Raw genomic sequence first — 20,138 nt, 5'->3', positions numbered from 1 at the left:
TAATTAAAGCTGCTATATTCTTGCCTGAGAATAATGAATCAAAAGGTCAGCCGGAAAGTTGAAGAAGCTTTACTTTGATGTCACTGCAATGGAGGTTTTTGATGTATCATTCGGTATCAGATGCTTATTTGCTGTAGTGGACTCCATCATGGATCATGGACTCCAATGTGATATATGGTTTGGGCTATGGCTGTATCAGAACAATGGCTAGAATTTAACCAGCTCTGTAAGTAGGCTGGGAGGTTGGGCTGGTAAGATTCCAGAAGAAGATACCTGAGAGGGAAGTCCAGTTTCTTCCCATTGTCATTGTTAACAACCATATCTCTGGCATTTGGCCACCTCAGGATGGCTCCCCACTGTTTGGGGAGACTGTCTGGTATATTGAGGTGTTCTCCCAGTAGGGATGGAGGAAAAGAAGTGAGGGCTGCCGTCCTTTTCTGACTGACCCAGGTCTGCTGATATTTTGGCATTCTCCACAGCTCTGATGCTAATGTTGGAGGGTTTTTCCTTCTATCTTGCAGGTTGCCTCACTATGGAGCCTCAGTAAGTGGTTACCTCAGTTGGCTACTTGGCTGAGCTGCCAGTCCTCTGTTGCACAGAGATGCCCTGGCAGCGGGCTGTTAATTGAGCACCAGTGGGAATAACGTTCTAGGTACCTGCCATCCATTCAGCTGGGCTTGGGACCCACTTTCAGTGCAATGGTAGGCCTATCTATTGGGAAAACTCAGTGCAGTGAATAGAATATGTGCCCTGTAGCATTAAAGAGGGATCTTGGGATTTGGGGAATTGTGAATCTCTACCATTTCCATTAACTTCATCCTGGTTGCTGCATTGATAGATTTCCTGACTTCAGTTATCCTCCCCACACACAGGTCGGGTGCTATATTTGTGTTCACAGCACAAGTCATTTGAGCTTTACAATGATGTATTGTTTTTGAAAGTTAACTACTTCATTTAAAAAAAACACATTGGAGGAAGTTTATCCCTGAATGCCTCCCTGATGGATACTGAGGATGGGCAAGCATGAGGGGGGCAGCAGAACTCTGTTTTTTTTCCCTCTTTAGATTTCACGGCCAGAAGGAGCAGGAATGTCGCTCCAGGCTTCATTGTAGCTCCTCCTGACTTTCCACATGTCCCTTTCTGTTATTTAAGAAACTCCTGGTACTTACTGATGTCATCTACTGATGGACAGGCCCCACCAATGTAGTTTTTCACCAATAGGAATTAACCAGGGGTGGGTAGCAAAATGACTTTAATTTCAGCAGCAATAGATGAGTTTCATACTTTGCTGCTTCCCACCTGCCCAAATCCATTCGGTGTTCAGAAACAAAAACCGAAATAGCTGGAGAAACTCGGCAGGTCTGGCAGCAACTGTTGAAAGAAAGCAGAGGGAACGTTTCACGTCCAGTGACCCTTTTTCAGAACTCCACCTGGAGTTCAAATCAGGTCCACTACTTGAGAAGATGCAAGTGAAAGTGAGTGATTCTGGTGTTTACATGCAGTGCAATTTGTCCCAGTTCGTGAGTTGTCAGTTTTCTAAGCTAAAGTTAGCTGTTAATTAATCCAACTAGAAATTTGCAGAGCATTGAAAGGCTAAATGATAAGTACCATAAAATGAATGATTAACATTTTGTTGGTTCAAGTATTCCTACCTTCTGCATCCTGCAATTATTCTAGACATCTCCATGGCCTTCACTAACGCTTTAGAAGAACATTATTACAAGGATTTACTGATTGGTTCTATTTTTGGGTACAATGTTCAGGTTCCCCCCACCCCCCCCATCTTGTCAGTTGGGCATCTTTCCTCAGAACACTACAAAAGCAACAAGAAGGCAAGAGAAGGGAGCTAGTTGAGCACAATTGTATGCATTCATTTAAGGTTAGGTTTCAGATCCAGCCCTGTCCTTTTGCACTTAAACTAACACTAATGCCCTTTGGATTGCTATAGTCGGTCTCTGTTGTGAATAAGGAAGATATTATGATCTAATGGGACTGCCTTTTAAGGTATTATTTTATAACTAAATATTTTAAATAAACTCCACGTTTATTAACCAGTGAGTGCTAAATATCTTTAGTATTTTACATATTACGTTCTAGAAAAAAATCTCTACCAGAAAAAATGTCTTCTTCCTGTTAAATGTTGTAATAATAAATAATTACGTATTTGCTCTGAGACGATGTTTTTCATTTTTGTTACCAATGTGGTCTTGTCCCTAAATGGTTAAAGACTGAAACCCTACTTGCTGTGCATGGTGCACCCCTTGTGACAGGATGTGATAATACCAAAGGAATTCTACGTATGCACACATGACCCCATTCTGTCACCTCCAACAGCCAGATGTCACCCCAAATTACATGTCCTTAGTCTTTCATCCAGTCTTAATAGTGTAATTTAATTACTGTTTTTACTATCATCACCAAGATGAATATATATTTGGCTTTTAATGAGAAAAGTATTCTGTTTTGTTAAATTGGTCTAAGAAAATGCTTCAGTTTTTTCAGTAGTATTTTAGGGTATATGTTTTTAACAGAGTCAACGTACTTTTGAGTAAACATTTTAATACTTTGTCCATTTCTCGTTGCAATTTGTAACATGCAAGTAATGTGCTGACTTTGTTTACAGACTTTGTTTCTAATCACAGCAATTAAAATGTGGTCTTCTTAAACTTGGGAATGATTTGTTTGAAAATTAAATTATTATTCTGGGAATTATCAAATTTTCATAAATTTCCAGTGACTAGCTGAAAGGTTGACAGAATGAGGTTTGAAGTTGAAAGACTTTTACTGCAGCAAACAGATCAAAAGCACAATTGACTAACCTTAATTTAGCAGGTAAGAAATTACAGAAACATTTCCTCAATTTACTTCCAAAATGCCCCCACCACAATGAAAATTTATGCTGTCCCTCAAGTGGACACTTTTTTTGTTCTACAGGAATCAGTCCCAAGTTATTGTCAGCCCCTAAAGGGTGCTTCCTTTTCCTTTCCTTGTCGGGTAACTTTTGGTCTAGAACATAGAACATTACAGCACAGCACAGGCCCTTTGGCCCTCGATGTTGTGCCGACCTGTCATACCGATATTTAATCCAAAAAACCAATTTTCAGCACATTACAATGGAGATTCCTTGTCTCTAGTCAAAGTGAGTTGAATAATCATGCTTCCTGTCATTTCTTATGAAATTGCTCGCTTCATTGTGAAAACTAGCTCCCACCTGTAGTCCACACTGTGAACTAGAGGGTCAGCATTTTCTGTAGTTCAGATGCAAGGCTAGCGGTCTGTCTTTATTTCTCTTTCTCTTCTTTTCTCTCTTTTCCTTTTGTTTTCTCCCTCCACAGTGACTCACTATGAACTCTTCCCTTGCCAAAGCCTATCTCAATGGCAGCGTTAATCCCATGGGCTTGCATCATGCGTCTCGTTTTGGAAATGCCAATTAGCTATCCTGTAGACTATGAGCTCCATTCTAGTTTTACATTAAATAGACAGTTTAATGTATAACTGCTTATAAGATATGATATGGCTCTCATATCCCCTTGGAGACTAACACAGGTGTGAACATCTTGTATCATTTCAACTAGTCTCTTAAGCCCCTCTTGTTCCCACAAAAGGCAGGCCACATGATGTCACTACTCCATTTCACGTTGTTACATAACAATCCTAAGAAGATCATAACAATCTCATACATGATTAGGCTAACATTTATTGCTCAATCCTTAATGCCCAATGAGCAGTTAAGAGTTGACCACGTTGCTGTGGCTCATGAAAGTTACATGTAGACTAGACCAGATAAAAATGACAGATTGCTTTCCCAGAAGGGTTTTTACCTCAACAGTCAATAATGGCTATACATAGTTGCCATTCGGCTGACTTTTTACTCCAGGTTTTTGTTAAACTCAAATTGCACCATCTGCCATGCTGTGATTTGAATTTATTTCCCAGAACATTGTGCAACAGGTTATGTATTACTAAGTCCAGTGACATTGCCACTCTCTCATTGCTTCCCCTAGTACATACGGCATTCAGTTTTGGAAACATTTGTATCACTTCAAAAGAATTACAGTATTTGCTTAACTATACTGCACAAATGGGAAATTTTGGATTGCTAGGAATTTGTGGATATTTAACCGGGTTTTCTAGATTTTGATACTTATTTTTGAGCAATCTTATGATTTCACCATAATCTGGTGTTTATTCTGATGCTTTTTTATGGTTTCACTTATTTGAGTAGAATTAACCAAGAAAAAAGACTCAGTACAATCATGAACTTGCTGTCATGAGTTACTTGACATAATTGTACAGTTGGGATTTTCAAATTTTTGAAAAATCGTACTGATGGATTTATGGAGAGCTGCTGGTGAAAACATCTTGTTAGCATTTATCCTGGTAACTTTTTTCATTGTCTTGTCAGTCCCCTGAAAATAATTACCAACTTAAAATGCCTTGCATTCATTCATTAAAATTGGGATACTGCACATATTGCATGATTAGTAATCGTATATGTGAATGTAATGTGGTTCACAATCAGAAAGAAAAAGAAAACCATCATGGGAGGTGAAGCTGTGGAAAAAACTATGCCTGGATGACCTCCAGGAGTTTCAAATACCCTATAACCAACATTGACAGCATGTGTACTCCATGAGCCACAGTTGATGGTTTAGGTTAAGACACGTAATAAAAATTAGAACCAAATGTGCTAGAGTTGATTGTAGCGCTGCCAAAGATTGGTACAATAGTTTGTAAACAAAAGAAACAAAAATTACAAGAGTAAGGATTTAAAATAAACTCACCCAGAAAATGGATTCATTTCTTTGGTCATTTATAATACTGTATTTAGCATGTTGAGAAACACAGTTTAAAAGTGCATTGATTTAGATTAGATTAGATTCCCTACAGTGTGGAAACAGGCCCTTCGGCCCAACAAGTCCACACCGCCCCTTGAAGCATCCCACCCAGACCCATCCCCCTATAACCCACACACCCCTGAACATTACGGGCGATTTAGCATGGCCGATCCACCTAGCCTGCACATCTTTGGATTGTGGGAGGAAACCCACGCAGACACAGGGAGAATGTGCAAACTCCACACAGACAGCCGCTCGAGGCTGGAATCGAACCCAGGCCCCTGGCGCTGTGAGGCTGCAGTGCTAACCACTGAGCCACCGTGCTGCCCTGGTTAAATGGCTAAATACATTTATGCTGAAAAGTCTCATCTCAGTGCCACTGTCAGGCCTGTAATGCATTTAAACAGATTTGTTTTCAAATAAATTTTAATATAGAAACATGGCCCAGTATGGCCATACCGTGCCCCCCCCCCCCCCAAGACAACCCAGTGATATTGCTTCACCTTACTCCCAACCTTTATTTGAGCTAATTACTGTAATGCAAGTTTCTTACTCCTCTGTGTCTTTCGCTAACTATAAACTCGTTAACTTTGTCAAGTGACTGTATAGTTTGCTTTTCAATATTGTGGTTCAGTGGCTACATTACCTACTTGAGGTCTTTTTTTCCCAAATAAGCATAACCTATGAGCTTAAAATATTCCTTTGCACTTAATGCACTAATCCTAATTTTAAGACTTATATTTGTCCAACCAAGACTTTGAAACACCACCCTTTCAGTCCTAATGGTTTCAGGCTATTGTTAATCACTGCAGGAAAGTTGATGTGTGTTGGGATCTTGTCTGGTTTGATGGATGCATTTTTTTTGAATTGTGCTGACTACATCAGTGCAGCTGTGCAATGACCTGGCAGGACAACTGACAATTTACTCTCCTGGGATATAGAATGCTTCACATTCAGCCCGTATTCTTCATTTAGCAAACTAACCAAGGACAAGTAAGTAGATTTGAAAGTTGGCAGAGGCTGGGATTTACATTCTTTGTTCTTTTGGAATTTGAGGTTGGGGCAGTAATTTTACTGGTAAATCAGTGGATTTTCGCTGGTTTTCCTCTACCGTGTTAGCAGGTCTTTCCTTGCAGTAAGTTTAGTAAAAGGTTCAAAGTACTCAGAGCTGAATGGTTAGTTGCATCTATGAGCTCATAAATTCAAAGTTTAGGAAATGTAGAAACCTGCAACTCTATAAAAGCCTGAAATTGCATATGACTTTACTCAACTTACAAGATGTACAATAATCCTCTCATTGCGGTTGATTTTATAATTCATCGGAATCTGTTTTAACTCCTGGGAAGAAACATGGCCTAGTGAGAGCACAGCCTGTCCAGGAACAAAGTGGGGAGGCCCAGCTGATTTTTAAAGGCTGTCCCTTGATAACACGCTGCTGGCTCTGTACTGACCAAAGTCAGCTAGGCACTGGATGGTAAGTGGCTGCATAGCTGGTTAAAAGTTTACAACAGGAGGCTGCTTACCGAGGACCTCAAGGAAAGGCCCGTGCCACAAAGGTAGGCAGTAATTAGTGAGGATTCTAGAGGTGATCTCGGTCAGGTGAGGGAAAGCTAGGGCACGGGAGGTCTGCAGTTTTCTTGTGGGACCAAGAGGGCCATCTTGGCTTCTGACCTGCAAAGAAACTGTCCTGTGTCCCTAGTCTCATTTCCTGACCGGTTTGGCCTTGCAAGGATGCAATCTAGGATTTTCTCAAGCCTGTGGATAGTGCTGACTTCATGCAGGTTTCTTTGACACCCGGGCATGTCAGAGTTGTATGCAAGTGAAAAAGCCACCTGTTCCAATTTAACTGCGTTTAACTCCCAAATACATTTGCCACTAGACAGTGACATGTAAAATTCCCCTTAATAAATGTATTTAATAAATACAGACACCATGCCAACAGCATATTCTATAGATGTAGTCAGTTATACTGTATTGTGACACTGGGGATCATAGCCATGCCTTTTCTTCACTGGAAATACAGGTTTCTGCTGACTCCAGCTCCTCCATGAATTCCAATACTCCTCTGGTGCGGATCACTACACGACTCTCATCTACAGATGCACCCGTACTAGCTGGAGTTTCAGAATATGAACTTCCAGAAGACCCAAAATGGGAGTTCTCACGGGATAAGTAAGTATCCACTGAAATCTTTCCCCAGTTGTTTCCTTATGGCCAGATAAACCTAAGTTAAACTTAAAAGTGTCCGTTATTTGCTTTACTCAGCTGCTGTATATTTAGGAGTTAAGTTGTTGGAGGGGATCCTGAGTGACAGGAGAGTTAATGAGTGATTAGGGATAATCAGCATGGCTCTTTCCATGGAAAATTATGTGTCTCATTAGTTTGAATTTTTGAAGATGTGAACAAGAAGGTAGGTAATGATAGAGTGGTAGATTTTGTCTACATGGTCTTCAGCAAAGCCTGAAACAAAGTTCCATGTATTCGACTGGTTGGTAAATTTAGATCATGTAGAATCCCAGGAGAGCTAACCAATTGGATACAAAATTGGCTAAAAGGTAGGAGACAGAGGGTGGTCAGGAAGGGTTGTTTTTTGGACTGGAAGCCTATGACACGTGGTGTGCTGCAAGAATCAGTGCTGGGTCCACTGTTTTTCGTCATTTGTGTGAACAATTTTGGTGGGAATATAGGAGGCATGGCTAGTAAGTTTGTGGATGACACCAAAATTGGTGGTATAGTGGACAGTGAAGAAGGTTATCTAAGAGTACAGTGGGATCTTAGTCAACTGGGCCAGTGGGCCAAGGAATAGCAGATAGAGCTTAATTCAGATAAACACGAGATGCTGCATTTTGGTCAGACAAACCAAGGTGGAACTTACACGGTTAATGGTAGGGTCCTCGGGAGTATTGTTGAACAGAAACACCTATGCAGGTACACGGTTCCTTGGAAGTGTTGTCACAGTTAAGACAGGGTGGTGGTGTTTGGCATGCTTACCTTCATTGATCAGACCATGGAGTACAGGAATTGGGGTGACTTGAGATGTCATATTACAGCTGTATATGGCATTCGTAAAGCCACCTTTAGAAGTACTATGTACAATTCTGGTCAGCCTGCTAAATTAAAGATTATTAAACTGGAAAGGATGCCAAAAGATTTTTAAAAGTGTTACGAAGACTAGTGGGTTTGTTGTAATGAGAGGCTGGATAAACTGGGACTTTTTTCACTGTTGGAGTCTGAAGGGTGACCTTATTGAGAGTTATAAAGTCATGAGGGACATAGCTAAGGTGAAGAGCCAAGGTCTTTTCCCCAGGGTAGGGGAGTCCAAAACTAGAGGCCATACATTGATGGTGAGAGGGGAAATGTTTAAAAAGGACCTGAGGGGCAACTTTTTCATACAATGGGTGGTGCATACATGGAATGAGCTGCCAGAGGAAGTGGTAAATACAGGTAAAATTGCAGCATTTAAAAAACCGTTTGGAACGGGGTTTGAACGGGAATGGTTTACAGGGATGTGGGCCAAATGCAGGTAAATGCGTCTAGTTCAATTTCGGAAACCTGGTCAACAAGGACACATTGGGCTGATGGGCCTGTTTCTGTTCTATATGACTGTGACTTGTATCAGGAAGACTACTAGTAACATGGAGAGTTTGCTATGGATAGCCCATCGTCTTACCCTCTTCAGAACCCTTTTTATGAAGAATAATGAAAAGACTAACATACATGTAGTAGCTGTCATGTCCTCATGATGACCCAAAACTTTTCACAGCTATTGTTAACAAACATGGTAGCGAATCTGTATGCAGCAAGTAAGCTGTGATTGTTTTGTTTTGTATTTGTTGAGGGATATTTATTGATCACACCACACCCCCTGCTCCCCTTCCCTATGAATAGTGCTATTTTGAATCTTCTACATCTGCCTGGGAAGGTGGTCAGGCCTCAGTTTCACATCTCTTGAAAATGATGGCATCTCTGAGAATGCAACACTCCTGTGGTATGTTTTGAAAAGGTAGCTGAGGTTACTATTTCAGTCCTGGATTGGGGCTTGAACCGGTAATCATCTAACTCAAATTACAAATAACCTGTTTTTAATTCAAAGTATTTCAGTTTTTACGTTCATCGCTGTGAGAGTCAGTTGCAGAAAAGTTTACACTTAGAAATCAGTCTAATTCCTCAAGTACCAAACGTAATGACAGTAAGACACAACTCCTCCCTTTGTTGGAGACCTAGTCACCATTGTGCCGACTTGACATTCATCTTTCAACATCAGTGTATCCTAGAGTCTACCTGAAGGAGATTGACTAATTGGAACAGGTCAGCATGGAGTTAGTAAGGGGAGGTCGTGCCTGACAAACCTGTTAGAATTCTTTGAAGAGGTAACAAATAGGTTGGACCTGGGAAACCCAGTGGATGTTATTGATCTAGACTTTCAAAAGGCCTTTGATAAGGTGCCTCACGGGAGACTGCTGAGTGAGATGAGGCCCCGTGGTGTTCGAGGTGAGCTACTGGCTTGGATTGAGGATTGGCTGACAGAAGGCAGAGAGTTGGGATAAAAGGCTCTTTTTCGGAATGGCAACCGGTGATAAGTGGTGTCCCGCAGGGTTCAGTGTTGGGGCCGCAGCTGTTCACTTTATATATTAATGATCTGGATGAAGGGACTGGGCGCATTCTGGCGAAGTTTGCCGATGATACGAAGATAGGTGGACAGGCAGGTAGTACTGAGGAGGTGGGGAGGCTGCAGAAAGATTTAGACAGTTTAGGAGAGTGGTCCAGGAAATGGCTGATGGAATTCAACGTGAGCAAATGTGAGGTCTTGCACTTTGGGGGAAAAAGAATACAGGCATGGACTATTTTCTAAACGGTGAGAAAATTCATAAAGCAGAAGTACAAAGGGATCTGGGAGTGTTGATCCTGGATTCTCTAAAAGTTAACTTGCAGGTTGAGTCCATGATTAAGAAAGTGAATGTAATGTTGTCGTTTATCTCAGGAGGGTTGGAATATAAAAGCAGTGATGTGCTTCTGAGACTTTATAAAGCTCTAGTTAGGCCCCATTTAGAATACTGTGTCCAATTTTGGGCCCCACACCTCCGGAAGGACATACTGGCACTGGAGCGTGTCCAGCGGAGATTCACACAGATGATCTCTGGAATGGTAGGTTTAACATATGATGAATGGCTAAGGATTCTGGGATTGTACTCATTAGAGTTTAGAAGGTTGAGGGGAGATCTAATAGAAACTTACAAGATAATGTGTGGCTTAGAAAGGGTGGACGCTGGGAAGTTGTTTCCATTAGGCGGGGAGACCAGGACCTATGGGCACAACCTTAGAATTAGAGGGGGTAAATTTAAAACGGAAATGAGGAGACACTTCTTCAGCCAGACAGTGGTGGGCCTGTGGAATTCATTGCCACAGAGCGCAGTGGAGGCCAGGACGTTAAATGTCTTCAAGGCAGAGATCGATTAAGTTCTTGATCTCACAAGGAATTAAGGGCTACGGGAGAGTGCAGGGAAGTGGAATTGAAATGCCCATCAGCCATGATTAAATGGCAGAGTGGACCTGATGGGCTGAATGGCCTTACTTCCACTCCTATGTCTTATAGTGTAGAATGATACTTTATTTTTGCTGTGAGCTAAAGGCCTCTGGGAACCATGCTGATCTTTCAAATTAATTTTGCTTAAAATCGCCAAGTTGTAAGTAAAATTAGAAAGCTTTAAACTCATCTGCCTGGACTAAGTTGGAATCATTCTGGCAGTATTAGATGCAGTATAAGTAGAAGGAAATTGGATAGTGTAAAATGCAACTATCAAAGGTAGTACTTTCCGAAAGCGCAGAATGACCCTACAAATCTAAAAGTTGAGTAATTTGCCTAGGCTGGGGGAAAATAAAGGAAAATAATTCTGCAACCTTGTATTGGCTGTCACAGAAGATGCTATATTGCCACTTTTACCAATGACCAGCTCACCTTTTCTTCTCCTACCCCCTCTTCATGTCATACAACTGTTATGATCCCAGGCCAGACTGCCAATTTTATGTTATGAGCTGGTTCGGAACGAATGAACTTCAGTTTAAAGTGTCAAAAAATAATATCCAATGGACTTAGGAAGAGAACAAAAGCACAAAATTCCACAGTTTTGAACAAACAATAAATTTTGCTGTCCAACCTACAGGACATGTACAGCTCCGTGTTAACACTCAGAATTAACATGCGACAGTGGTTAGCACTGCAGCCTCACAGAACCAGGGACCCAGGTTCGATTCCAGCCTCGGGTGACTGTCTGTGTGGAGTTTGCACATTCTCCCCGTGTCTGTGTGGGTTACCTCCCACAGTCCGAAGACGTGCAGGCTAGGTGGATTGGCCGTGCTAAATTGCCCATAGTGTTCAGGGGGTGTGTGGGTTATAGGGGGATGGGTCTGGTCTGGGATGGGTGGGATGTTTCAAGGGGCGGTGTGGACTTGAAGGGCTGAAGGGCCAGTTTCCACACTGTAGGGAATCTAATCTAATCAAACAGAAGTAACATACTATGTTCAAACACTCTACTGCATACATCAAATACCAAATATGATCAGGCAGATCCGACTGACCTGTGAGTAACCCCAGACTTAAGTGTTAATGTTATGATGAGTATTCAAATTTCACTAACCTCAGCAGCTGCTATTCTTCAATTTTGCTCATCTGGCCTTATCTCCTTCACAAGGGCCATTCTGATCTGGACTGCCTGAATGCTCCGATTTAGTCAATCACCTTCCTGTCCACGGCTCATGCTGTCCTGAACTTCAAACGTGCACAACGGTACTCATTCACAAGCATTACTCCAGCTCTTCACCAGCAGCTAACTTCACTGAACCCCTGTGTTTTGACTCTGAGCACTGTATTGCAACAAGAAAATACTTGAGAATTTAACCAGCAACGGTAGTAGATTCGCCAACTTTAGGTACATTTAAGTTGTCATTGGACAAGCATATGGACGTACATGGAATAGTGTAGGTTAGATGGGCTTAAGATCGGTATGACAGGTCGGCACAACATCGAGGGCCGAAGGGCCTTTACTGTGCTGTAATGTTCTATGTTCTATCTCAACTGAACTGAAATGATCTTGCTCATGGGCTTCTTCCAAGGTTTTCATGGCTTTGCCCAACTGGAAACCAGTGACCTTCCCAATTTCTCAGTTCCTGAGGATGACTTTTGAGTCCAGACTCCAACTCTTAGCCACCTACAAAATGCTAGAGCTTATTTCCTGTGTTTCTAACAGCACAGAGCTATCGAACTGCATCCATTTAAAGAGTCCGAGCTGTTGAGCTGCCTTCCCAGCAGTACACTTATCTGCTGCATTCCTCTAATAAAATGTGTCCTTTTAACTGTTCAGTGACCCCTGAAATGTTTGAGTGACCTATAGGCCCCTCCCTTATATTTGGGCAGAATTGAATGTTGCAACCTTACATCTCTTAGAACAGAGTGTGCTCTGAATGTTATGTTTCACCAAGAATGCTGGCGTGCTCAGTACAGAAGAAGTAGGACAAAAAAAAACGAGCATTTCATCACAAACATCTTTAAGAAAGTGCAATTTCATGCCAGCTTTCACAATTTTTTAAAAAAGATATGTTTGATCTTTTAACAAAAATTTTAATGTGAATTATATTTGGCACAGGCTATTCATTTTTGTTTTGCTACATTGAATCAGAAACATTTATGGCTCAGAAAGATGACATTCAGCCTATTATTGAGCCTACTCGCTCCCTTCTGTTTTCCGCTGACCGGCATGTTATGGTAGCAGTGGAGAATTGAGGGTATTAAGAGAGCAATAATTGTCTGTTTAAAGGCCTGAGTGAGCCAGGGGATGGGCAGCCTAATGGAAGTATTCTTAAATGAATTAAGTTAGATGGATGGAAAAGCAGTGGGGAAGTGGGCTATCCAGCCAACGACATATATAAATTCCACCCTCCCCCAGCTACATTTGGGGGCGAGGGCGCGACCTTAGACTGAGCACTCTGCAAAGTCAGTAAACCACTGACACCTCCACTAAGTACTGTCAGAAGGATAAGAGCACTGAAATCACTGAGTGTTTTGAATATTGATTGAAAAATTCCATTCCTGACCAGGTATGTCTGGGTAGCAATTCAGTCAGTGACTGATCTAATAAATATCACTTGTATGGCTGTCAAGATGAAATGGAGGGAGGTAGAATTGTGTGGGGTAGAAGACTGACTTCTTACAATGTGTTTCTCGAACAGTATGAATATAATTTTGTACTTCAACAATTACCTTGTCTTATTTTAAAGTTGTACAGTTGGTGTGAGAAAATTCTCCTTGGGGAAACAAAGTATGCAGTCTTCTTGGTCTATTTGTTCCCTGCAAGTATTTCAATTAAATTAGATGGCTCTAAAAAGCGGAGTGCTCCAATTAATGCCTGCATTATTCTGGTCACTGCTGCAGTCTGTTAACCTACTTGTTGCTTAGAAGCCTCGGGGGACGTACTAAACGTGGAAAATTTTAGTGCATCAACATTTAAGAAAACAGTGGTTAACACTAATATAGGTGGAGCAGGCTTGCAATGAAAGAGAGCTTTGAGTCAGCTATTAGATCTCGGGCACATTTCTAGCACAATGAAAGGATTGTAGAATTCTGGTAAATACACTATCTAGTGGAACTTAAACTGACCACCTGCAAATGTCAATGTTTGTATAACATCAGTGTTTAAAAATGCAATACAAACTACCAGACCTTAAGTGATGTTGGCTCAGTAAAATTTAGGTGTTGAATAGGATTAAAAGATGCATGCTTTATGGCAAATTGGTTATTTAGTGGCGAACTGATACTTTAAAAATATAATTGTAAATTAAACGGAGCCTCCAAATGCACTAATGCCTATTTTAAATTGTACACCTGTAGATCACTAAAATGGTAGTACTACTGTCTTTAAGTGGATATTATGACTTACATCATCTGTGCTTTTTGGGAAATTCCGGCAACATTCAAGGTGCTGTGTAAATCTCCTAATTGATGGAAGGAGCACTGTTCTGTTGGCTATGCAAGACCATTTAAGTTTTTATTTAAGTGAAGGTTTATAAGCAAAACAATGTTTTAAGTCCAGCTGTGCTAATCTTCTGTTGTCATGTGCAGGCTGACACTTGGAAAACCCCTTGGGGAAGGCTGCTTTGGGCAAGTTGTGATGGCAGAGGCTGTAGGAGTTGACAAAGATAAACCAAAAGAACCAATCACTGTGGCTGTGAAGATGCTGAAAGGTAATGAGCAAATTTTAGACCTTTACGTTTACGTATTTCTGCAGGTTGAAGGAAAGGTCAAAGGTTCAGAATGCTGAATTTATTTGTCATGTGAAAGGTGTTTTGGCTAATTAGATTAACATTTGTAAGAAACTCCAAGGAATCAAATTTAACAAACTTCAGAATTCCTACACTAAATAATGATATGATTTTTTTTTGGAACTTTCAGAAGGATTGTGGCCTGTTTGGCGTTTTGAATATTATTGAATCAGTGAAAGAGGAACACAATCAATAAAATGTGGCTTTAGTCCAAAGCCAACTTCCAAATTGAAGTAGCGTTTGTATTAATTTCTAAATTGGTTGAGTCACTCGTTATTTTAACCAAAATGAAATATCTGAATTCAATCTTCTCAGATGATGCCACAGAAAAAGATCTCTCAGACCTTGTTTCTGAGATGGAAATGATGAAAATGATTGGGAAGCACAAGAATATAATCAACTTGCTGGGAGCCTGCACACAAGATGGTAAGGAGTGAACCAGCCAAGCTGAACACAGCCTACATGACAAGTGGAAATAACATGGTTTCTGTAGATGGTATTATCGAGGAATAGAGGTTTTTGCAGATTTCCTAGCATTACCAAATGGAGGTTAAATAATTTCCATGAAGGGAGGAACAAAACAATGTTATACAAAGCACCGTACCTAACAATTGCGCTTTCTAGATTAAATTCTGATATCAACACAGAGTTGAGAACAGTTCACTTACTTACCTTCTTGAAGAATTATGTCATAAACATGGAGGGAACAAAAACAGAAAGATTCACATGCTCAACAGGAGGTCCTGTAAAATTCAGTCCTTGGTTGCTCTAAAATGTGAAAATGATCATGTTGTTAAGCTGTCTGTAGAGACCGATTAATTTTTAAGAAAGCATTTAAACTCATAGTTAATGACATGACAAGATTTGCTTGGAAAAAATTTTGAACTTGCAGGGGTTCCTTATTAAATAAGGTTTTTGCAGACAACTTTTCCTTCAAACTACAAAACCAGAACTTTTAATGCAATCAAAAAAGTCACTGCCGGGTATACTGTCTCTAAAAGGTCATTTGATTCTCCCAGAATTATAACAGAATGACTCTTGGATCCTGAGGATTTACTTTTCAGTTTTTTCTTTCTATTCATTTGTGGTATGTGGGTGCCACTGGCTGGGTTAGCATTTATCGCCCTTCCCTCGTTGCTCTTGAGGGGGTGGTAAGCTGCCTTCTTGAGCCACTGCTGTCCATTTGGTGTACATAATACCACAGTACTGATGGGGAGGGAATTCTAAGATTTTGACCCAGTAATACAAGCTATTTCCAGCCTGGAAACGTTTAACTCCTGAACTGTCTTTCACAGTGAGTTTTTCTGGAGAATTCTTGTTCTAGCAAATGCAAGGTAAATCTTGCAGCCTCACTTAATCTCATGTGTGCTCTCTGTGTCTCACTCACTCTTGCTGTCCCCTTTGTAATCTTCACTTTCCTGAGACTTTGCAGAATTAGTCTATCCACTGTTAACATGTCTACCACACAGGTACTTGTCCTTGTCATTAAGTGTAAGCATCATGCGCCTTCTCAGTAAGACAATTTGATCCTCTCTTAATTTCTAGCAATCAAACCAGGCAGACTTCAGAATAAATCAGGTGATCCCCTTTGTTTCACTGTAAGTTAAAGACCCAGTCCTGTAACAACTACTTACATAATTGTAATATTATTGACGTCAATTTATGTCCATTCCCATTGAAGTGCGAAAGATAGGATTCAGCACAGAGATAAAGAGAAAAAATTACCCATTGGAAATAACTGAATTCTGGAAGAATAGAAATGCTAATTAGCTTGATGTGGCGTTCATGTTTTCCATTTCTATTTGGGGTAATCAGTTGAAAGTGTCTTCCACTGAATTCAGGTGAAATTTATATGAAGTACAATAGAAAGAAAGCCTAATTACTATGCAACTTTTTCAAATATTGTTGATATTTTTGTGTTCTCTTAAAGCTCTCAGGGCTTGCCTCATGGGCTCAGGCACAAGTTATAGGAAGCTTTTGGGGAGAAAAGAAGTAGTTTCAATGTACTGCATAAGCTAATGCTCATCTCCTGACCAACCATAATGAATTTGGTTTAATTAGGCAAAAATCAATTTAAATTATTCATGGGGTCCGGTAAAGTATGGCTCCTATCCCAGTTTGCCTTTTAATCTCAGTCAGTTTGTATTTTTAGTACCCTAATGCTAAAAGAGTAGTGTAATTGAGATAACAAAGTGTGGAACTGGAGAAACACAGTGGGCCAGGCAGCATCGGAGAAGCACAAAATTTCTGAAGAAGGGTCCGACCTGAAATGTCAACTTTCCTGCCCCTCTGATGCCGCCTGGCCTGCTGTGTTTCTACAGATCCACACTTTGTTATCTCTGACTCTAGCGTCTGCAGTTCTTGCTTATCTCAGAGTAGTGTGTTTGGATCTTTTTCCATTGAGTATGAGGTACCGGGTATTGAGTGTGCTTATGCATGTATATTCTTTGTGTGGTTATTTATCATGATACCTGTTCCGTGCAGGTCCGTTGTACGTCATTGTAGAATTCACAGCCAAAGGCAACCTGCGTGAGTATCTGCGTGCAAGGCGACCCCCTGGTATGGAGTATACTTTTGATGTAAACCGTGTATCTGATGAACAGTTAACTTTCAAAGATCTCGTATCCTGCACTTATCAAGTGGCAAGGGGCATGGAATACTTGGCTTCACAAAAGGTATGTAGCCTTGAAAAGGACAAAGTGCATTGAATTACAAATGTATGCAAATATTACATAGATGATTTATAAATTTACAAAGTTTGTTTTCCTGTGTAATCTAGATCTTCACCTCATTATCACAACTATTAGGACAGCAAGCCTCTGCATCAAACTACTTTAAATATTATGAGGGGGCAAATATTTTTTATCAAAACTGTTAACCCTGAAGACTGGAATGGTATTATTGTGCTGTTCAAATTGTCCATAGTTTCTTGCTAAAACTTGGAAAGTGAGGAAAAGATGGAAGACTTTTTATTTGTTGCTCTGATACTTTATTTTACACAGCCACAGGCTCCAATCATTACCGATCATCTGAGAGACTAGTATTTGAATCTAGTCTGGCAAAACTGAAATGGTTGTCTTACTGGCATTAGCTGCACACTAATTTTGGCCTAATTCTCATTGACAATGCATGCTTTGAAAACTAATCCTAATTGAATTCGTAGCTTAGTAGAAGCTTCTGAAAAGGTACAAGGTTGCAAAACTATGGGACTGAATCAGCAGTCCAAGAAAAGGAGATGAGGTTCTTACTTTTTAAAGAGCCACACAACTACTACTTACCACTAAAATAATAAATTCCTTTATTGTAAAATGTGTTTCCACTAATTCTTGTCCTTCACAATCCTACATCCTGCATCACATGTCATTCCGCACCCTTACCCTTGTACTCAATGTTGTTTGTAGCCTTTGTTTTTCCACATCCCACTACTTTGGCCTGAGAAACCAGCACGCAGCACCAAGTTTCTAGGCCTTGCTTTCTGACATTAAGTCAACTTTTTCTTTTCATTGCAGTGCATTCACCGAGACTTGGCAGCTCGAAACGTTCTTGTTACAGAAAATAATGTAATGAAAATAGCTGATTTTGGACTGGCTCGCGATGTCCACAATATTGACTACTACAAAAAGACTACAAATGTGAGTTTCATTTTGTCTGTACAATAAATGTGGCATTTTGCTGCTTTAACCGTTTTACGGTTTTCATTTTAGCATCAAGCGCACTGGGGATAGATTTATTCTCTGCAGTTTTCTGCATGGTAACTTCTTCATTTGAATCATCCCACCAGCCAGTCTGGGAGGTACCATGCAGAGGTCAGTGGTGAAATTCTCCTGATGAGTATGAACAGGAAGAATTTCACCCCCGTTAGTGTTTCTGTACTCAGAAGGAGTACGTTAACTTCTGTCAGAAGATGTTACTTAAGAACACATTTTCCTTTTGGTTTTGTTGAAGAGGGATATATTCAGAGAGGTGACCACGAAAGATTGCTAAATTACCAAAGTCTCAGTTTCTCTCCGGTGGATTATTAAGGAAAATGTTAAATACCTCCTGTTTTGGACTTTTTCTCCACATCTTTCAAGCATGGCTGCACGCCTGCAAAATTGTAAAGAGGTTATGTAGAATCAATTGCAATTTTTAATTCAGCTGAAGCCAGAATGCCTGCCAAATTGCCACCAAGGTCACTGAAATAGTGATTGTCGTATTTATAGTCATTTTTATTACCGTGTAGTTTCACTTGACCAGTTCTCTGATGAAATCTATAGACTATTGAATTAAAACCTCCTTTATTACACTGCCTTACACAACTGTTTTGGCTACTTTATAGTAACGTAGAAAAAACTGTACTGACCTGTTTTACTCCTTACGTACATTTGATTTGCAATACTTCTTTGGTATTTTGCTGAACTGTCTGAATGGAGAGATTGCCATCAGTAAGTCAAGGCTGACACATGACATTGTAAGTGGTTAGGCTTAATGTTGTTTTCTTGCTTCAACTAAACCCGTACCTCAGTTTGCCTTCTGCAGGATTATGTAATAATAGTTCATCCTCAGTGTGGATTCTCCCATGATTAGTTTCTGCCTTGGTTATACCTGTTGATGTTTTATGTGCACCTAACAGTGTGCAGTCCAAACAAACTAAACATCATATCCATTTAGGTTGGGATCATGACTGTATGAAATTGGAGATAAATAGTTGAGTGGGGTAAGAGTTAATAGTTTAGCTTCAGTAGACAATCTGACTGCACGTTGCACTTTTTTCTCTTGTTTTTGCTCAAGCATATTGTATTTTCATATCAGCAAACACCAAATCTGTCATAGATTACCATAACAAGGCAATGTTTTAGAATGAATGAACACAGCAGGCCAGGCAGCAGCAGAGGAACAGGAACACTGATATTACGGATTTGGACCCTTCTTCAGAAATGGGGGAGGGGAAGGGAGCTGAAATAAATAGAGAGGAGGGGAAGGCGATGATGGAAGGTGGATAAACCCTCCCCCATTTCTGAAGAAACATCCAGACCCAAAACGTCAGCTTTCCTGCCCCTCTGCTGCTTGGCCTGCCGTGTTCATCCAGCTCTTTGTCATCTCAGATGCTCCAGCATCCGCAGTTCCTACTATCTGTAAATGTTTTAGAATATCTTTTAATAAAAATAATAAGCCAACAGTTCTTACTCCTGAGGCTCAAACAGGACTTGCTGTTGTTCAATAATGGTTGTTGTGATAAGTGGCAGAAGAAAAGGAGCAGTCGAACCATTGAGAGTACATGGGTTAAACAGGTGAGGTTGGGTGGGGGGAGGGGTGGAATTTTAACCGGGGTGCTTTAGGATTTCCTGCAGTCAGCAGATATGGGTTGTCATTGTATGCAAAGCAGCAACTTGGACACTGCAAATGAGATCTGTCCTGCTGACTTTAAACTCCAGTGGGGCTTGGGTTGGAGGGTGCTTTAGGTATAATCTGTGACTGAAGTAGTTTTAGGATCGATGTAAATATGGCAGAAGCTACTATCTACAATGAGAGAGCACTCCATGTAATTGCATCACCCTGAGGATGGCAAATGGAGGTAACAGATTAGTTGAAGGGAGAAAAACACATTTAAGCTGGGTTACCCACAATGTAGGGTGTTGGCCTTGGCCCACTGATAGCAATCTGTCCCTTTCATCAAAAATTGTGGTTAAAGTCCATTCCCAGATGCTTGATTATAAAATTCAGTTGGTGCCTCGGTGTAGTACTCAGAGAATGCTGCTGGGCCAAATAGGCCATCTTTCAAATAAAACATCAACCCATTCAAATTGACATAAAGATCCATGATCATATTTAAAGATAAACATTAGCATTCCGTCAGCTTCCTACACAATATTATTCATTGACGATTGCCACTAAAACAGACCACGTTATGAATAAATTGGCTGCTGTGATCCACAAATTGACTGGATGTGTCACTGCAACAATGTCTTAGAGTAAGTGGTAAGTCTTCTCTCCTCTGTGAAATTGATT

At 40.6% G+C, this 20,138-nt stretch overlaps 1 protein-coding gene across 14 annotated transcripts in view; it reads left to right on the top strand.

Moving 5' to 3' along the window:
- LOC125461815 (fibroblast growth factor receptor 2-like) overlaps positions 1 to 20,138 on the top strand; it is a 179,650-nt gene that overhangs the window by 149,399 nt on the left and 10,113 nt on the right. For 12 of the 14 annotated variants that reach the window (XM_059653060.1, XM_059653062.1, XM_059653061.1 and 9 more), the window contains 5 exons: positions 6,863 to 7,010; positions 13,951 to 14,072; positions 14,466 to 14,576; positions 16,635 to 16,825; positions 17,660 to 17,782. In XM_059653060.1, coding sequence (XP_059509043.1) covers positions 6,863 to 7,010; positions 13,951 to 14,072; positions 14,466 to 14,576; positions 16,635 to 16,825; positions 17,660 to 17,782 — 695 coding nt within the window. Of the gene's footprint in view, positions 1 to 6,861; positions 7,011 to 13,950; positions 14,073 to 14,465; positions 14,577 to 16,634; positions 16,826 to 17,659; positions 17,783 to 20,138 lie in introns of all 14 variants that reach the window. The other 2 variants (XM_048551055.2, XM_048551058.2) reach the window with 1 other exon arrangement.

Source organism: Stegostoma tigrinum, chromosome 20, assembly GCF_030684315.1.
Source record: "Stegostoma tigrinum isolate sSteTig4 chromosome 20, sSteTig4.hap1, whole genome shotgun sequence".
NCBI classification, from domain to species: Eukaryota; Metazoa; Chordata; class Chondrichthyes; order Orectolobiformes; family Stegostomatidae; genus Stegostoma; species Stegostoma tigrinum.
Note: the sequence above shows the minus strand (reverse complement) of the source record. Positions and strands in the feature narration are given on the sequence as shown.